Source organism: Corvus brachyrhynchos, unplaced genomic scaffold (assembly GCF_000691975.1).
Source record: "Corvus brachyrhynchos isolate BGI_N302 unplaced genomic scaffold, ASM69197v1 scaffold319, whole genome shotgun sequence".
NCBI classification, from domain to species: Eukaryota; Metazoa; Chordata; class Aves; order Passeriformes; family Corvidae; genus Corvus; species Corvus brachyrhynchos.
In genome coordinates, this window is record NW_008246065.1 from 187,259 (window position 1) to 204,377 (window position 17,119).

Consider the following 17,119-nt stretch of genomic DNA (forward strand, 5'->3'; position numbering starts at 1 on the left):
TAGTTCTAACTTGTTGATGAAAAGAAAATTCTGTAGAGAGATTTATATGTTAATACTCTTAATCCAAGCAGCTTTCCATTGCAATTAAAGGTTTTCTTATTGAATGGAACCCTAAAATGATTTATAGAAGTCTCTTCACCCGGGATATAACAACTCTATTGGACAAAGTAGAAAAAGACAAGAGTGCATAACAAAAAACCAGAAAATCTATAGGTAGGAAAGCATGAAGGTGAAGGTCCTTGCTGCCCTCCAGCTCATTAGGCTGATTATCCAAATGTTTTACAAATCCTGCATGTGGTTTGCTCCTGCTGTGACTGTACTACACTGATGTGAATGTACCACGGTCACCTCTGTCCCTGTGTGTCTCTGTGGGGTACCAGAGACCTGGGACAGCTCTCCCCAGCTCCCAGTTCAGGCTGGGCTCAGCCAGCTGCTCTCAGCTCTCACCGAGGAACAGAATGCCCCCGTGTTTCCTGTTGAAGCAACACAGCCTTCTTCACGTTGTCATTTTTTTTTAAATTATGCAATTATAAAGAAAAACAGTCATACAAAAATGAATGCTTTGCTCAACCCTAAAGGATTTCAGAGACATTTCCGCTCATCCTTTTCATACCAACCCTGACATGTTTTGCAAAATAACTCTCATTTTGCCCCGCCACATTCATTAACAGTGTTCATAAAAGCAATACAGACAATCAATTATTATTTTAGTGAGAAGCTATGAATGGATTAAGAACAGGGGAAAAAATTTTCCTTTGTTTCAGAAGAAATTGTATGCCTGCTCAGAGACTGCAAGAATTATTATTTATGGGTGTAGAGGACAGAAAAGGATTTAAGGGAATTGGACACATTTCCCAAAGTGGCACCATGTACTTTCAGAGACTGTCAGAGGGATGACAGCTATGCAGTTTCTCTTTCAAGACTGTGAAAGTTCACTAGGCTACATCAATTAAAATAATATTCTAATGTGTTTTTCTGCTAAATGAATGCTAATATCATGGCAATACCTCAGAACAGTTTATTTTTCTCCTTAATCCCCACTGGTTTGGGCTTGGTTTCAGCCTGGCTGAGGAGTCATTAATTAGGCTTCGTTTGCCAGTCGAGCTGGTGCTCACTTCACACACACATCACTTTGTGACACTGATGGGACTCCTGTTAAGGGCACTCAGAGAGTGCCATAAACCTCCAGCATTAGCCTAATCTGTCCCTTTCACCCTGAAAGGAGAATGGAAGGCACTTCAGGGGAATACATCACAATAAACACTGGGATGTCAGCGGAGTACAAATGTAGGTCAGCGTGAAATGGAAGTGGGATCCGAACAAGGAATCGTTTGCAGTTATGCACTGTTTTCATTCCAGCCTGCGTCAAAGCCCTCAACAGCACCGAGGCCCCGGTTCAAAGCAGTATAAACAGGCATTAAAACAAAGTAAAATAAAATAAAATAAACCACTGCCCCGCAGGACTTGGACTGTAAATAAGAGGCTGAGGTTTGGGATGCATCACGCAAAGGGAGCGTGCAAGCTACTCTCAACAAACCAGCACTTAAATTCTGTGTGCTCCACACAGTGCAGGGCTTTAATCTCCTTTAACTGCTTATTTCACGACTTTCTCCTCATCAAATCCTTTTTACTCAAGAATACGGATTTCTGCAGAGTGTTGCTCGATATTTTTATTGTTTCTTTATGAAACAAGATGTGAAACTGCCTCAGAAAACACGGCTATTGGCAGAAGTGAAATGCTGCTGTCAGCCTCTTCTGGCTTTACGACAGGACTGGCTCATTCCTGGTAACAGCAGAATTGCTGGGGCAGGAGATACAAATGGTACTCAAGGCTTTATCACTACAAAGGGACATGAAGACCATTCTTTCCTGACATTAACAGCCTGTTCAGAGAGCAGTGACATTTGTTCTTTTACAACACAAAATGAAGCCAATCAGTATCACTACAGTATTTTATTAAAATGCAGTTTGATCACAAAGGAACATACTACGACACAAGCTATGGGAATTAAGGCAGGACTTGCCCCAGAGAGAGGCCAGCACAAGGTTTTCAGTCAGGTTTATGCCTTTTATTGGCACTGAGTCACCCACATGCCCACAGGTGTAGATATTAAGTTTTATGAAGCACTCCAAGAATGTGGAGGATAGCTGGGGAACTTACACTGCAATAAAAAAACCAGGCAAGCTCCTCAAACTCTCTCATTTCATTCATTAAAAAAAAAAAAGGTCCAAGTTCTGCTCCTTCCACTAGGAAATTCCCCTGATTTCAGATAAATTTTGACTGGATCAACTATGAAAAACCCAAACCCAACCCCAACAACATAAAACTCAGACTTCTTGTATCCAGGTGATGAGACCTAAATATTAGAGCTACATGGAATATTTAACATTGGGCATTTTCATCTGGCACCTGTTATGGCAGAACCAGAAGTCCCTAGAAAGTCACAGAATATCCTGAGTTGGAAGGGACCCACAAAGATCACTGAAGTCCAACTCCTGGCCCTGCACAGGACAGACCCAAGAATCCCACCCTGTGCCTGAGGGCTTAAATAAGATATTGTAAGACTGTGTGCATTAATAAACAAACCGATTTTCGATTGCTCCTTTACAGAAGTAGGCAAGGCAAGATGCTGAAGCATCTCTAAAGCAGAGGGAACCCCAATAGACTGAAAATAGGCCTTAACATGCTGAGCTGGAAACAAAATGAAACACTATTCTGACAGGCTTAGCAATAAAATTTGAACAGATATTATAAGCAAATACAGCAAAAATTAAATTCCAGTTCTGTTTTCTAGAGAAAAAGCAAACAAAGGCAAACGTCTGGAAAATGCATACAGCATGCACCCACTTACTATGCTATGAGGAAAAAATGCCAAAAGCATGTAAGAATTGGAATTACCTAACACTAGAAATTTTGAAACACAGTTTATTTCAAGTTTCTTCTTGTTATGACAACCCTTTGATGTCAGGAAATCAATTAGTACCACTTTTTTAAGGTTCTGTAAAAATACTTTTGTCATTTATTCTGAGAGAAAACTTTGTATACAAAAGTTTCTTCTCAAATTTTATGTGTCAGGCTTCAAGAGGAAAAACACTGAAGAAGAACGCTTTCCATACCAAAAATTTAGTTTGTTTTTGTCTGGACTGTAATGTCTCTACTGGAAAGCCTGACCTCAAATTTCCCTGGCACCAGAAAGACTCAAATACAGGTGCCCCATATCCTGATTGTTGGGCTGTAATACACACAGGGGACTCCAGCTCTCACGGCTCCCCTGCGAATACAATCCAAATTCAATACTCAGCTGGGGAAGGCAGTAGGGGTGACAGAAAATTCCTAGGCAGGAATTCCTGGCCAAAACCAGGGTATTTGGGAGAATGGGCTTGGGGGACATTCTGGTACTCGGATGGATGAAACAAGGGACAAGAGGACATTGCTCTGAGAAGCTGAGGAGACACGCAACAATAATTTAAAATAATGACAAAACCTAGTAAATGCAACCTCAAACTCTCCAATTTGCCTCGAAATTATAACCCATGTTTCCCACAATTTATTTAGGGAGGAATGGAAGGGCTCATTGGTGGCACTTCCAGGGGCCCAGGGGTAGTTTCCATACTTGCTCTGTTGCTCCTCTTCCCCTCCAGACTTGCCCTCAGACTGATTCCCCTCCTCTGCTCTGCTGCTGATGGACCAGAGCCATGCAGCAGGTTTTGCCCCACCAGGAGCTGGCACAAAAACAGCATGAGTCCAGCTTAGTTCACTTTCATCATATTTATGAAACTACCACTGAAGTCAACCTAATTAAAAACTCTCCTCTTGGCTTTCCGGCAGTGGGGTCCAGCTGCTGTGCTAATGATATCACTCAGCACAACTACAGCCATCTGCATAAGTAATTATTGTCAGCTATAGATGAAATAATCCTTTAAACACTTACTGTGCTCCCTCCTTGCACCCAAACACAGGCTCTGTCACCCATCCCATGTGGAAGAAAAAGCCATGTGGCTGCTGGACCAGGACCCCAGCAGGACAGTGCTGCCTCTCCCTATGCCTGTGCCAGGCTCTCCAGCTGCCCATATTCCTCACTCCTCCTTTACTGAAACCTGTTCTTTAAGCTTTATGGTACCATCCAGGAACTCTGCTTCAATGCCTGTGAGCCCTGAGGAGGGGACTCGCTCTCTTTGTGCACAGCCACATGCATAACTTAGGAAATAAATAAACTACAAGACACTCAAGTGGTTTATAAAGTACAAAATGTTTAACTTTTCTCATTTCTAAACACCTAAACTATAGTCTTAGTATTATTTATTTCTCCTAAAGATTTCCAAAACAAATGAATGCTTTGTGTTGCCCTCCCACATTTGGATTTTTTCCGCATTACACATCTTCTTCCCCGCCAATAAATTCCCCTGTTGTATAACTGTGTTTTGCATCCTTTTGGAACACTGAACATAGCTCTGTCACTTTGCTGTAACTTGCCTCCCATGGACAATCTGATTTGCAAATCAAGTGGTTTCCTCTCTGCCATCCAATGGCCTTCAATAAAGTTCACACTGGCTATGAATAGATATATTCAGTTTGCCACTTTTCTTCAGAAAGATGTGAAAGAAAGGAGGGGGGGAACTGGGACGGAAGGAGACAAGAATCACATGTGCCAGGGAAGCACATGTGTAATCAAGGGCTTGAAGATAATCTACTGCAGTAATTAAAAGCACACTCCAATCCTGCTCAGCATGTCTGTTCTTTTGTTCTCCGAGCACTTATTTTGTAATCACTGGATTGCCAAAGATTTGAAAAAAGGAAAGAAGATGCAGAATGAATAACTTTTGGTACAATGATGAGGGAACTCTAACAGCAGAAAGTAAATAGCATCAGGATGCCTCAGTATTTAATTTTTATTTTGTGAAATAGGTTTGTTGAAAATCCTTGAAGCTTCTTATAAACTTGTATCATAAATCATGATCTTAAAGAGCATTGCTTAATGAATAACTCCCAGAAATGCTTTAGGTGGCTTGAGACCTTTAGTGGGACGCTACAACTCTTTCCAAACGCAATACAAGTGAGCTTTAGACTGCTGGGAGAAATATTATCTGCATACAGTTTAGCCAGGTGATCAAGATGACTTGACTTTCAGATGGGAAAAAAGACAGCATAATGGGGAATTCATTCTCAAACTGTTGAGCTGTCATCCAACAGCCCAAACAAAGTTATTTTGGGCTAATAGCATGCTTTCTACTCCCTCATATTCCATTACTCAATCTGGAGTACAAAGAACGCTTCTTTGTGGAACGAATTTCTTTGGGTTTTAAACACAGTTCTGCCATTTTAAAGATTTTATTTTAAAGATTTTATTTTCCCCAGTATGTACCAATTTTCACATATATATATACCATACATACATTCATACATAGCCCTGTGTTCCTCCAATAAAATCAGTACTTCTGTTATTCTAACGAGCTTTTTGATCACCTCCTGTTTCAGGTAACACATTTGAAAAGGCATTTTGTTACTTGTCACAGTTAACAGTGCTTACACAGGTACCTGCATCTGCAACTCACATCTCCTTTTTCTACTCCTCTGACTCTCTAAAGGCCCTACAAAAAGAAGCTTGATTCAAAAGGAATTAAGTTCTTTTCTACAAAGCTCCTCTTTTCTTTAAAATTTTTCAAACGTTATGGACAGATTCTCCAATACTTTATTCCAAGAGGCAACAGGGATTTTCCTCTCTCCATGGGTAATTAATTAATATTCCAGAAGCCAATTTATTAGCATTAATTCCTTGCCTGTGCTTAGAGAAACAGCTCTCTGCATATTCACCTCCCTCAGTAATGTGTCCCACTCATTACCTGTATCTTCCACAGGCAGCTGAGGCTTTATTTCTTGCTCTGCTACGTCTGCAACAACTTCTGCTGCTACTGCTGCCGCTTCAGGGGGTGGCTGTGGAGGTGAAGGTGGTGCCTTGACAGGTGTAGTGGACTCCGGGGTCTCAAATGCTTCTTCAGAGTCAGAGCTCCTGGGGAAAATCAAAGCAGACTGGTGAGCACAGTGAGATTCACGTTTGCAGGTCAGGCTTGGGAACGCTGGGCTTCCTGAGCTGGTGGCACAGACCTCAGCTCTCAGGCTACCTCTGCATTTCCCAAAGGAGATTTGACATTCCAGGATGGTTTCCAGAGCAGGATGTCACGGCTGTGGTCTTCTCCCCTAGACAAGTATTTATGTCATTTGTCTTACACACTTGGAAATAAATCCATCCTGCAAAGCCTGCTTCCCAGTGCAAGGGCGGCTCAGCCACTCAGACCAACAACCCTGTGTTACTCCTTGGCACAAGCACACCTAAATTAACTAAAAAATATAAATAAAATAGATCCTCTCAAGAGAATTTCCCAGCTTCATTAAAAACCCCCAAACATCTAAAATACCACCAAATTTCTTTGTATGCTCTTAAGGGTGAGAGCAGACATGAAGTTATCTGAGGTGCAGCAAACCCTTGGGCATCCTCCTCCCAGAGAAATACTACATTCTATTCTCAGCAGAATTTTACCAGAGCCCTTTCCGAACAGACCTTGTGACACAAGGTAAGACAGCCTATAAAATGCATGGAACCCTGGTATTTTCAATAATCCTTCTGTGGCACCATGTGCTCACAGGGACACAAAAACCATAGGGACCACAATGGGCTGGTGCCAGCCCAGGAAGGAAACAGCAGCACCCAAAATGGAGTAATTCAAGTGAAACACAAGCTTGAAAGGGAGCACTTCTACAAAATTATGAGTAACATGAACATTAAGCAAAGATCTAAACCACTGAAGGACACATCATCTGCTCTTAGAGGTGTACAGCCGTAAGAAACTGTCCTTCTAGGTCTGGAAACAGTAGATCATACTTGTTCTTAAACTGAGACCAAATCATAAACATTTCATCCTTTGGGAGCAAGGAATGCAGTAATAATGGTGTCATACTCAATATGCACTGAACAAATGTTCAATATACATTCAATAAGCATTTCTGTTGGTCAGATGCAGCTTTGGACTGTTGGTCTGTAATAAAGTGAATTGAACATGGCAGTTTGCTAGAGGACAGGACTGATTTGCCCCTTCCCAGTGAATCTGTGTTGCCATAAAATGAGAAGCCATTTCATCCCCCAGAAGCACTCCACAAGCCGCCCCAAATCAAGGACTCCTCTCATTTTACTCAAGTTGGAAGAGAACTCTGAGCTGCCAGATTCTGTTTGGTTTCCTGAGACTCGTGATTATTTCAAGCAGCTCCATGTCAGGAGAAGTACAAATACAGGATTTGCATTCATTTGTCTAAATCCATCACAGCATAAAGCCTTCGGAGAGCTGGGGAAGAAGAGACCCCACTGTCACCCCTTACAGCTCGAGGAGCACAGTGGTCCTAATTTTCCCTCTCCCTCTTCTCTGCAGCATCCCAGTGAGAGCTTCCACCTCCCCCCACACAACCAGGGTGCACATCATGACCCTGTGCCAACCAACTCCTGGCTCATCACCCCTACTCCTGAAGCAAGAGGAGTTCTACTAGGTGATAACTTTGGATGTTTGGATATTTATTTTTTTTTTCCTCCTCAAACTTACACAGCTCAAAACCACCGTGTCTGGCTTTCCATTGTATCTGTTGTCACTGCTCCTCAAAAAACCTTCTTCGTGTCACTTCTTTAACCATTCTCATTCCTCAGGCCACAGAACAGTCAAACTGGAACAGGCACACTGCATAATTTTAAATTATATCCCTACAAAGATGCACCAGGTTTTAAGCTCTACATGTTTTAAGCTTAAAGAACAGCTGCAAACAAAGGGCTTCTGTAAATAAAGCTTCACAATAGGTATTCAACAACAACAACAACAAAAGCTTTCTCCTCCCTCCGTGGAGCTGGTTCAGGAAACTTTAAAGTAGAAGAATCAAAGAGAAACAGAGTTGTGTGATATTTTCCCAGTGTCATAAAAATAAACCCAGGAAGTTATCATCTAAACCAACAAAATGAGAAGTAATTCATATCTCTCAGGCTTTCACACAGTTTTTCATTGTGCTGCGCTTAATTAATGTTTCACCCTCTACAATACGAACTCGAAGTCTTGCTCTGTAATACTCAAACAATAATGTTTAGACTCCTTTTTTCCAAACTGTCTGTATAGCCACGTAACATATGCAGTAACTGGAACAAGAAAAAAACCCCTCTATTTTCATACCCTACTCAAAGCAGTAACTGCACTGTTGAACTGCCCTGATTGAGAAGTTCTGTGTCCTCCTTTAGTTAAATTATGGAAAGAATTGGTGCCTGTTTATCTCCCTTTTAAAGGAGCTCCCTTTGTTTGCTTGGTCTCTTCCTTGGATGAGCTGGGCATAAGCATTTGAAGTAAAGAGAAATATTTGTTCTTGTTTGTTCACTGCATGAGTTTCCACTCTGGAAAACCTCTCGAGTCTGTGGACAGACAGTTGAGGTGCCTGAGCTCCAGAAAAAGGCTTTGTTTTGCTAATATTTAATAATTCCCAAAAGATTCCGATGCAACACTCCTGATTTTCAGCTATTACAATCAAGTAAGAACTGTCTTAACCATAACTCAAATCCTGACAAGCTTGTTTTGGGAAGCAATTGTGCTCACAAAGAAAATTGTATTTAACAAAGAAACATGAAAGGAAGTTTAATACCAGAAAAACCTTCTCTGTCATGGGCTGGGATCTGGGCAAAGGCATAAAGCCTGGAAGCACATTCCAGTACTATGCTCCAAAGTCAACATGCATCCTGGAAATACTAAATCTTGTGTTCAGTTTTCCCTAGTGAAAGAAAATATGGACGATCCCTCTTATGTGGGATATTTTTTTTAAGACTACAGTCCTACGTTCAAACTATAAGAAAAGATTTTCCCAGAACAACAGGATTTCCTGTGAAAAGGAAATTACATATTTCAGCCAGTTCAATTCACAACACCTTTTTTCTGAGAAAGTCAGGGAGCACGTGGAACAAAAAGAAATAATGCTGCCGCACAGTTCTTAGCATAAAACAAGATTGCCAAATTGTGATACACCCTGAGAATAGGCACCAATTCAAAGCTGCACAAGGAGCAGCCACCACGGGTCCAGCTGTGGGCAGGTTCTCAGCAAAGGAAGAGTCTTGATGATCTAGAAGATGATTCTGATGCTCCAGCCAAGGATGAAGCAAAGAGCAGAGGATGAGTCCCCTGTAGGACTTGTTTGTGGGGCAGTGATGAATTGGGAGCTACAGGAAGGAACACACATTCATGCATCTGTTTAGTCAGCCTGGGAAATTAGTGGGAGCTTACTTTTATAAGATGTCATACAGATCTTTCCATCTGTATCCTTTGGATTTGTACACAACAGGCAAAAAAAAATAGGGATTGTAGAAGTCACAAAATATTCTTTCAGTCTGTCTCTTTCATGTTCCTTCTTGAAAGAGCCAGTAAACAGTAAATACAACACATAGAGATGGGGTTCAGTAGCAAGGGAGAACAGGGAAATCCCAGAATCAGACTAGATCAACCAAATCTGGTAACACTGCATCAACTTGTGGAGCCTGAGCACTCCCACTCTCATCTGGGAAGTCTGAGCTCTTGCCCAGCCTGCTACATAAATCTCTGGAGGAAATACTGAAAGCAGTCACCAGGGCTGACCTCTCTTCCTCACCTCTGGCCGTGTGGAAACCCAGCCTCATAAGTTACATTACCTTTTTTTGTAAACCACAGGCTCTTACAATTTAAATCCTCCCTGATTTCAGAATGAAAAATTGCCTTTTTGTCAGTGCAGCTGGAAAGCAGTCAGGAAGCAAGAATGAGATTTCTTCATTCCCCTGCCTCTCCTCGCTGCCTGCCCTCGTCAGGCAGACACAGCCCCTCAAGTGAGTGAGATCACCCCAGTTGCCACACGGAAACTCAATTCATTAAAAAGTAGCTTTCAACAGAGCTGTGGCCTTGGGCTGTGTCGGGAACGCTGCCATCTGCCTTGGGTTCCTCCAATATTTACACTGCAGCAGCATAGCCAGCACCACTGTGCTCCCTGGTTCCATTTCACAGCAGTGAAAGAGAATATAAAAGAAACTTAAAAGCAGGACTTTGACATGAGGACTGAGCTCAGCAGCATCGCCTCCAATGGAGGGGCTCAAGGGAGCAGAACTGGAACTGCGATGTGCCAAGGGAGCTCCACAGGCTTTTGCAGAGTTACTTCATTTAATGGTAAATCTATATAGAGTTTTTATTTAGTGTACAGCCTACTTCAGGAAAAAAACCATGCCTGACTACTTCATGGAGTACTGATCTATTGGTGTGCAATATGAACAATCTGGAGAGGAAATGCGGGGTGATACGATGAAATTTTGAAGCCAGGAGTTGGAGCTGCATTACTGAGAAGTTCTGCCTGTGCTGGGAGTGGGGAGAGCGGGATGGAGCCAAAGGAGGTGCTCTCCATCAGCCAGGGTTGTGGAATCACAAGTAACAACATGAAGACTGGCTTCAGGGGCATCTGCTCCACAAAAGCTAAGGTGAACAGCCTCTATTTCAGTTTGTACATTTCCTTCCAAACTTTGCAGTTAGGAAAAAGTACGTTTTGGTTCCCTAATTAGTGGAACGTGTCCTGGATTAAATGACATCTCTCCTACCTGTCAGCAATATCACTGATGCCCTGCCAGCACTCTATAAACTCAACTTCCTCACTGCTACTCAAAAAAACTCACCAATTATTTTGTCTCTATTGATACAACAACTTCATTCTCATGGTGTATTTGGAAATAGGAGATATTGGGAGGAAATAAACCAGGCAATCCTACAACATGCACACAACAACAACAAAACCAAACTGTGCCACCCAAGAGTGCTCAGCACGTAATGCAATGAAAGCAACAACTGCAAAGGTTTATTGGATGCTGTTGTTTGCAGACTGACCTCTAATTGTAGTGTGAGGGCCATTTGGAAGTGTACAGAGAAACTGAGGACTCAGAAGATGAGCAATTCCTCCCTGACCAGTTTTAACTGGTAGTAACTCCTACAGTCTTTTCTTGAGGTACAGCTGGGCTCCCTGAGGGGGAGGAGACAGAAATGGGTATTTTGTCTTTTTTTTTGTCCCCTGTCTCATCTTTAGATCCACATGTTCTTTACAGCTGGCTAGAGCTGCAGCTCAAGTGGAAAATGTCTGTCCAAGTACATCCATCGCCTCTAGGAAACGTAAATCCACATTAAAGTCCTCTGCAGACCTGTTTCCTGAGCCTTAGGACTCAAACAAGGAATCTGCCACCAGGGCATCATCACACAGTGCTCAGTTCCTGTACTAGGTACTGGCAGGAATCTGAGGCAAACACAGAGTCCAAAGCCATGGCATGAAGGGCCCAGATGAGCAAACACTGCAGTGCTAATGCAAAAGCACTATCTGTGGCAAGACCTAAAGGAAACAGATTCCATCAGGCCTGGCCCTCCAAAGCATCTGCAGCTGTTATATCATAAAGTTAAGGTATAAAGTTCACGAGTATTTACTGAACAATTTATCATGCACTAAGAGAGGAAACTCAATCACAGAGAAGAAGAAAAAAAAAAAAACACAACTTCTTAAAATGTTCAATTTAGTGTTGAAGATTAATTTTGGCTTTCATTCTTGGTATCTCCCACTGGGAGACGAGCTGAAAATAAAAAGGAGGAATGAGTTCTGTAGTTTCACCTCCATCGATCATTTTTAGAGATGATCCTCATAAAGTCTGCATGAATAATTCAGGTGTGGTTTACTGATGAGCCCAGAACCAACGATGCAGGAGTGGCTGTATCCTTCTGAGGTCAATCTGATTGCGTGTTACTTAAGCAGGCACTTTTACTGCAGTGGCAAGGGCCACCCAGGCTGACAGATTTGGAAAGACACGCAGTAACTCCAAGCTTTAGAGTTTCTAAAGCCAGAGAGACAAGGCAATCAGAGATGTGCATTAATTTCAGTCAAAGCTTATTCCCTGTAAAGATCTGATAAAACCTTTTCGGATTTCTTGATGCCATTTTCAACGGTTAAACTGATTTTCCCATATGGCTCTTAAAAATCCCCCAAAACCAAGCAAGGAACAACAAAAAAAGAATACTGAGGCAGGATATTTCAGCAAAACATCTCTCCAGATGAAGACCAATCCTGCTCTCAACTCTGCCTCCGAACTGCTGCACATACACAGAATCATAAAATAGTTTGGGCTGGAAGGGACCTTTGAAGTTCACAGAGTTCAGTGGTCTTGGTCAGTTCAGTTCAAGTCTGCCTTATCCACTCAGGCTGGGACCTTTTCACAGCATGAACAGCTTCTTGCTGTAAATGTATGCAGAGTCCAGAGGGGGAAAATGACTTCTTATGACATTTGAGGGCTTCTTCTCATTTTGTTTATATAAAATTAAATAACTGACAATCTCTCATAATTCATCTTGTGGTATCGCTTGTGGTACAGTTACACAAATCTAATACAGAGACACATACAGTCTTTTCTCTTTTTTTTTTTTCCTTCAAGCTCTTACAAACACAGCCCTGGATCATAATTCAAAATCATCAGGAGAGCCCAAATGGTAATTCCTTTCCTGGAGATCAAGTTACCACTTTAGGCCAGCAGCCATTAGCTGACCCCAGGGCATACTCATGAGGACCAAGAATATTCTACAGCTACAACAGAAGGTCATTTTGTTAATCCCAGTACTAGGTTAGGATAATATCAAAGATGTGCCAACTTTCTATGCTGTGATTTTTGCATAGTATTTGCCTTCACAGTGACTTGCAGCTAACATGACATCCCCCAATAATTAGCTTGTTTTAACATTATGATTGTTAGCTATTACATGCTTTGAATATGAAACATCCCTACAGATTTTAAAAACCCACAGTAAACAGAGATGCAATGGTAGAGTTATCTGGTTATTTTAGGTATTCATATTTGGTGTCTACCAAATTCGAATTAGTCTACCTATCAAACCAAGCATTCGCAGATCTCTTAAATGCATGGTTTTAAAAAACAACACAAACACACATGGTGAGAGGCATAAAAACATCAAAAACAGTATTTCCCTTTTCTCTAATAAAATATGCTTTTGCAACTAGAGGGGGTCTCAGAGGAATTCTGTACCCTCTCTGGGGGTTGGACCAGATGATCTCCAGAGATCCCTTCCAACCCCAACCACTCTGTGATTCTGTGAAAACCTTTTCAGAAACCTCAGCCCAGCCTGCCGGAGCTGAAGGGTGGGTGACACTTCAGAGACCATGGAAAGCCACCTGTCCTGCTGCCTCTGCCCCCTGGGGAATGTTCCCAGTGCTGGATCTGATGTTTATATTGAGCCCGGAGCTGGGGGAGGTACCAGCATGTCACTTACGTGTCACCACACTCCATTTACAATACAGTTCCTTTAGGGACACATTTCTGACCATTAACTATTAATGGACCTCTCTCACACTATTGTAGGGCGAAGTGACAAGATCATCCATCCAAGGATTAAATAAATCCACAACAAACCCATACTGTGAGGAGACCAACCACAAAATGGGTCACAAGATGATGATGTTGGGAAGGAAACAGATCACCAAGTCTTCCTTCAACTCACATCCTGCTCCCACAGGTGTGACACCATTGTCCCACAGGAACATTCCTACTGATGTGCACACACAGGATGAGAATAAATAAAAGAATATAATAAAATTATGTTTGGTACCTGCAAGGTGGACACAGGAAAACTAGAGGGTAGTGGGCTCTGAGAGCCTGCTCCAGCGATGCGCAAAATGCCCCAGACCACTGACCAGAAGTCAGTGGGAATTCAGAGATTTCTAGTGCTGAGTCTGCACTGAGAAAGTGCCATCACCTTACAGGGGAATCCTTCAGTCTGCTAGCTGGAATGTATGACACGTATACAGAACATGTATCATATGTGTACAGAAAAGGCAATCACACCTTGAGCTACTCGCTGCAACACTGGTGCCATATTCCACAGTTTCTGCCTTGCAAAGTCTGACCACCAAAACAAAGCTGTAATTTCATCACAGGATCATTTCATTTTAAACAATAATGCTGGAGAATAATTTTAGTCTTACTTTATAACAGTCACCACTGCTGAGTCACCAGATCTCTCTTTTCTTTTTACTTTAAAACTGGAGATGGCTCAATGAAAAGTACAACTCCAGCGTCTTTAATCACAGCAATTTAAAATAATTTTATAGAAGAAATCCATGAACTGGGATGAGGTAAATTTCCTTGGTATCTTCGTTTTTTATCCTGCTATCTCTCTGATGCATTAAAACACTAATTAAAAACAATGCTGTAGGACAGAGAAAGAGAGGGCCATTTTTAAAAAATGGTTTTTGTGAAAGAACACAAACAATCAAAGCTGGGGAGGTTTAAACAGAAATTATGTTTTGCATTCTAAGTAATATTCCACAAAATCATCTGCAGCTTCTTCCTCAGCAGAGGCTTTCTGCTCAACCCAAGAGCAGGATAACATCACATGTTCATTTTATGGCCTGAGCTATGAAGCAGCAGAGAAACATCCTTTGCAGTTCTCACTTATGAATAAAGCTTTTATCAAATAAATCCCATTCCACCAGAACGACAATTGCACGAGAGCTCATATGGACAGGGATGTGTGGAAAAAGCAGGGCAGGAGCTCCCCTCCAGAGGAGGATTTTAGTATTATTTCAGCATAAATATTCCCAAAGAAAACACAGCTCCCCAGAAAAATAACCATGATTACAACAAAGGTGGTACTTGCCAGCCCACACGGTTGTGTCGTGAGAGGCACAAGGTTGAATTTCGGGACACAAGGAGGAAGATGATCCTGCAGCCAGACTCATTTCCCTGCCCTGAGCAGTTCTGTGCCTCCCCTCACGCCAAGCCCAAACGCTGTAAAATCCTCTGCTGCCCCAGAGCACCTCAGACAGCTCAGCTGAAGTGTCAATGATTGGCAGCAGTGTAAATTTGGTGTGAAGGGGTGAATATGGTCACACACTGCTGCTGATCTAATGCTACCGAGTCACTTCTCTGCTCTTCCAGTAACCAGGCTTCCAACCTGGAGTCCTGGCATAACTCAGCGTCTGAGCTGAGAGACAAGAATCTGGATCTTCTTTTTTTACATAGGTGAGATAACAGAAATAAAATGCTATGGCTTCCCCTTTCGGATCTTTATGTGGGACTTCAGCAAGGGACAATAATACCTTGTGTGTTATCCAAGCCACACAGATCAGTTTGGAAATGTGTCTTCTACAGATTGCAAAAAGAAACTTAAGAATACCTTAAACATTAATCACTTGCTATAAAAAGGCCAGTTTTTCCTCACAGGATGGCTATATTTAGAGAACAGGATTAGAACTGCAGTAGAGGAGAACTAAAAGGGCATAATCATCTTAAAAATAATGTTTAATTTTGGTTTTTAGCCTATTGTCCTATAAGCAATCTTCCTACCATAACTGAAATGGGAAGAAGGAATTATTTTTTCCTGCTTTTTCTCCTTGTTTATTCAGCAATTTTGAGCACATTTTGTGCAGAAGCCAAATTCCCACTCCCCCAACGAAAGCCATTTCCTGCTTTCACACAGCAACGAGAGAGAAATGTCTCAAGCTGTGGGAAACCACATCTGAAGGAAAAAAGACTGCGGGATATAACATGGCACACTTACAGCAGCACTTCAATCTACTTAAATCATTTTTCTAACTGATTAGCAAGAACTTCCCCATATTGCTTTAAATCATGTTAAATTTTTCCTTTTTATTGCTTTTCCTGAGATCTAGCAGGGTATGGTTTTCAACACCACTGATATAAATGAATAATAAAACAATCCCCCATCCTATCTGGCCAGGCTGCTTTCTCTTTTACTGGCTTCAGCCTGAATAATGAAAATATCTACACCACAGAAACAGGACTCAGAATTGAAATTGTTTTTTAAATCCCTATGCTCTTCTCAGGCAGATGCTTTATTCTCAGAGGTACAACAGGAAAAAGCCATTTAATTAAAGGCACTCATCTTCAGACATCACAACTGCAAATATACTAACGTGTTCCTCAGTCACCAGAGGCTGCTGAATATTCAACCACATAAATCTCTTCAGAAACAGTAAAAGAGGCAGGCTACCCCAATATCAAAGGTGGAAAATACTTAAAATAAATATAACCAGTTAATACATAATAATCCCTGCCAGTGATGCACTTTGCTCACCCTAGTGGGTTAGGGGTTGGTGTTCGAATCAGTGGCTGATGCTCAAATATTTAATACCCCTGGCAGGTATCTTTCCTCTTCTTTTAGTCCCAGGGTCTAAAATTTTAATCCATGAAACATCATCGTGTGAACTGTCCCCTCATGAAGCATCCTGTGCTCCTGCTACACAGCATCATCAATGAGAAACCAATCAATAATTCACTGGGAGCCAGAGCCACAGTTTAGGAATTGCTTTGTTTACTGGAACTACCTTTTAAATGCAACAAGGCTTTGCAGAGCCACATCTCAGCTCTGTCACACAGCTCAGAAACAGGACTTGGGGACACAACAGTGGCTGTGAGGTGCGAGGATGGATGTGTGACACCCGCCATCCCCGCGGACCGGCTCATCCTGGGAGCACGGAGATTGCTGGAAACACTGAGATGTGGAAAGAAGGCTGTGCTCCTGTAATGCCCATGGATGGCCCTTCCTTTCGGAAAGGAGACAAGGTTTACACAGGGGTGGAGAAGAGAGGTGGGGAGAACCTTCACTAAAAAGAAAAGAGGGGAGAAGAGATCCTCTGCCTTCAACCTGCTCCATATTTTGCCTTTTTGGCCCCTGCACAGATTCCCTAAAGAGCTTTGCAAGATCCTCTCTAACCCTTATTCCTCTACTTCAACACGTAAAGCAGCTGCATGGACAGAAACACAGCCAGCGAGTAATAGGAGCAAAGAACAAAAAAAAATACATTTCAATCTCTTAACAACAACAAAATCTCTGCTTGGGCTCTACTCGTTGCATCTCCTGCCTTGGGTGGGTGTGATCCCTCTGCTGCCACTCCAGCCCAGTGCAACTTGGGAAGGTTTCCCATTGACTTCTTTTACCCTACCCAGGGGCACACTCGGAGCTGCTCCAGCTCTCAGGGAAACCATCCCTTCCCTTCCCGTTGGTGCTGCGGGAACGCCCGGCTCAGGAAGCGCCG

General features: G+C 42.3%; 1 protein-coding gene across 16 annotated transcripts in view; it reads right to left on the reverse strand.

Annotated features, from left to right (window-relative positions):
- Positions 1 to 17,119, reverse strand: part of TACC2 (transforming acidic coiled-coil containing protein 2) — a 131,352-nt gene that overhangs the window by 34,087 nt on the left and 80,146 nt on the right. For all 16 annotated transcript variants that reach the window (XM_017746821.1, XM_017746820.1, XM_017746830.1 and 13 more), the window contains one exon: positions 5,842 to 6,008. In XM_017746821.1, the coding sequence (XP_017602310.1) occupies positions 5,842 to 6,008 (167 nt within the window). The remainder of the gene's footprint in view (positions 1 to 5,841; positions 6,009 to 17,119) is intronic.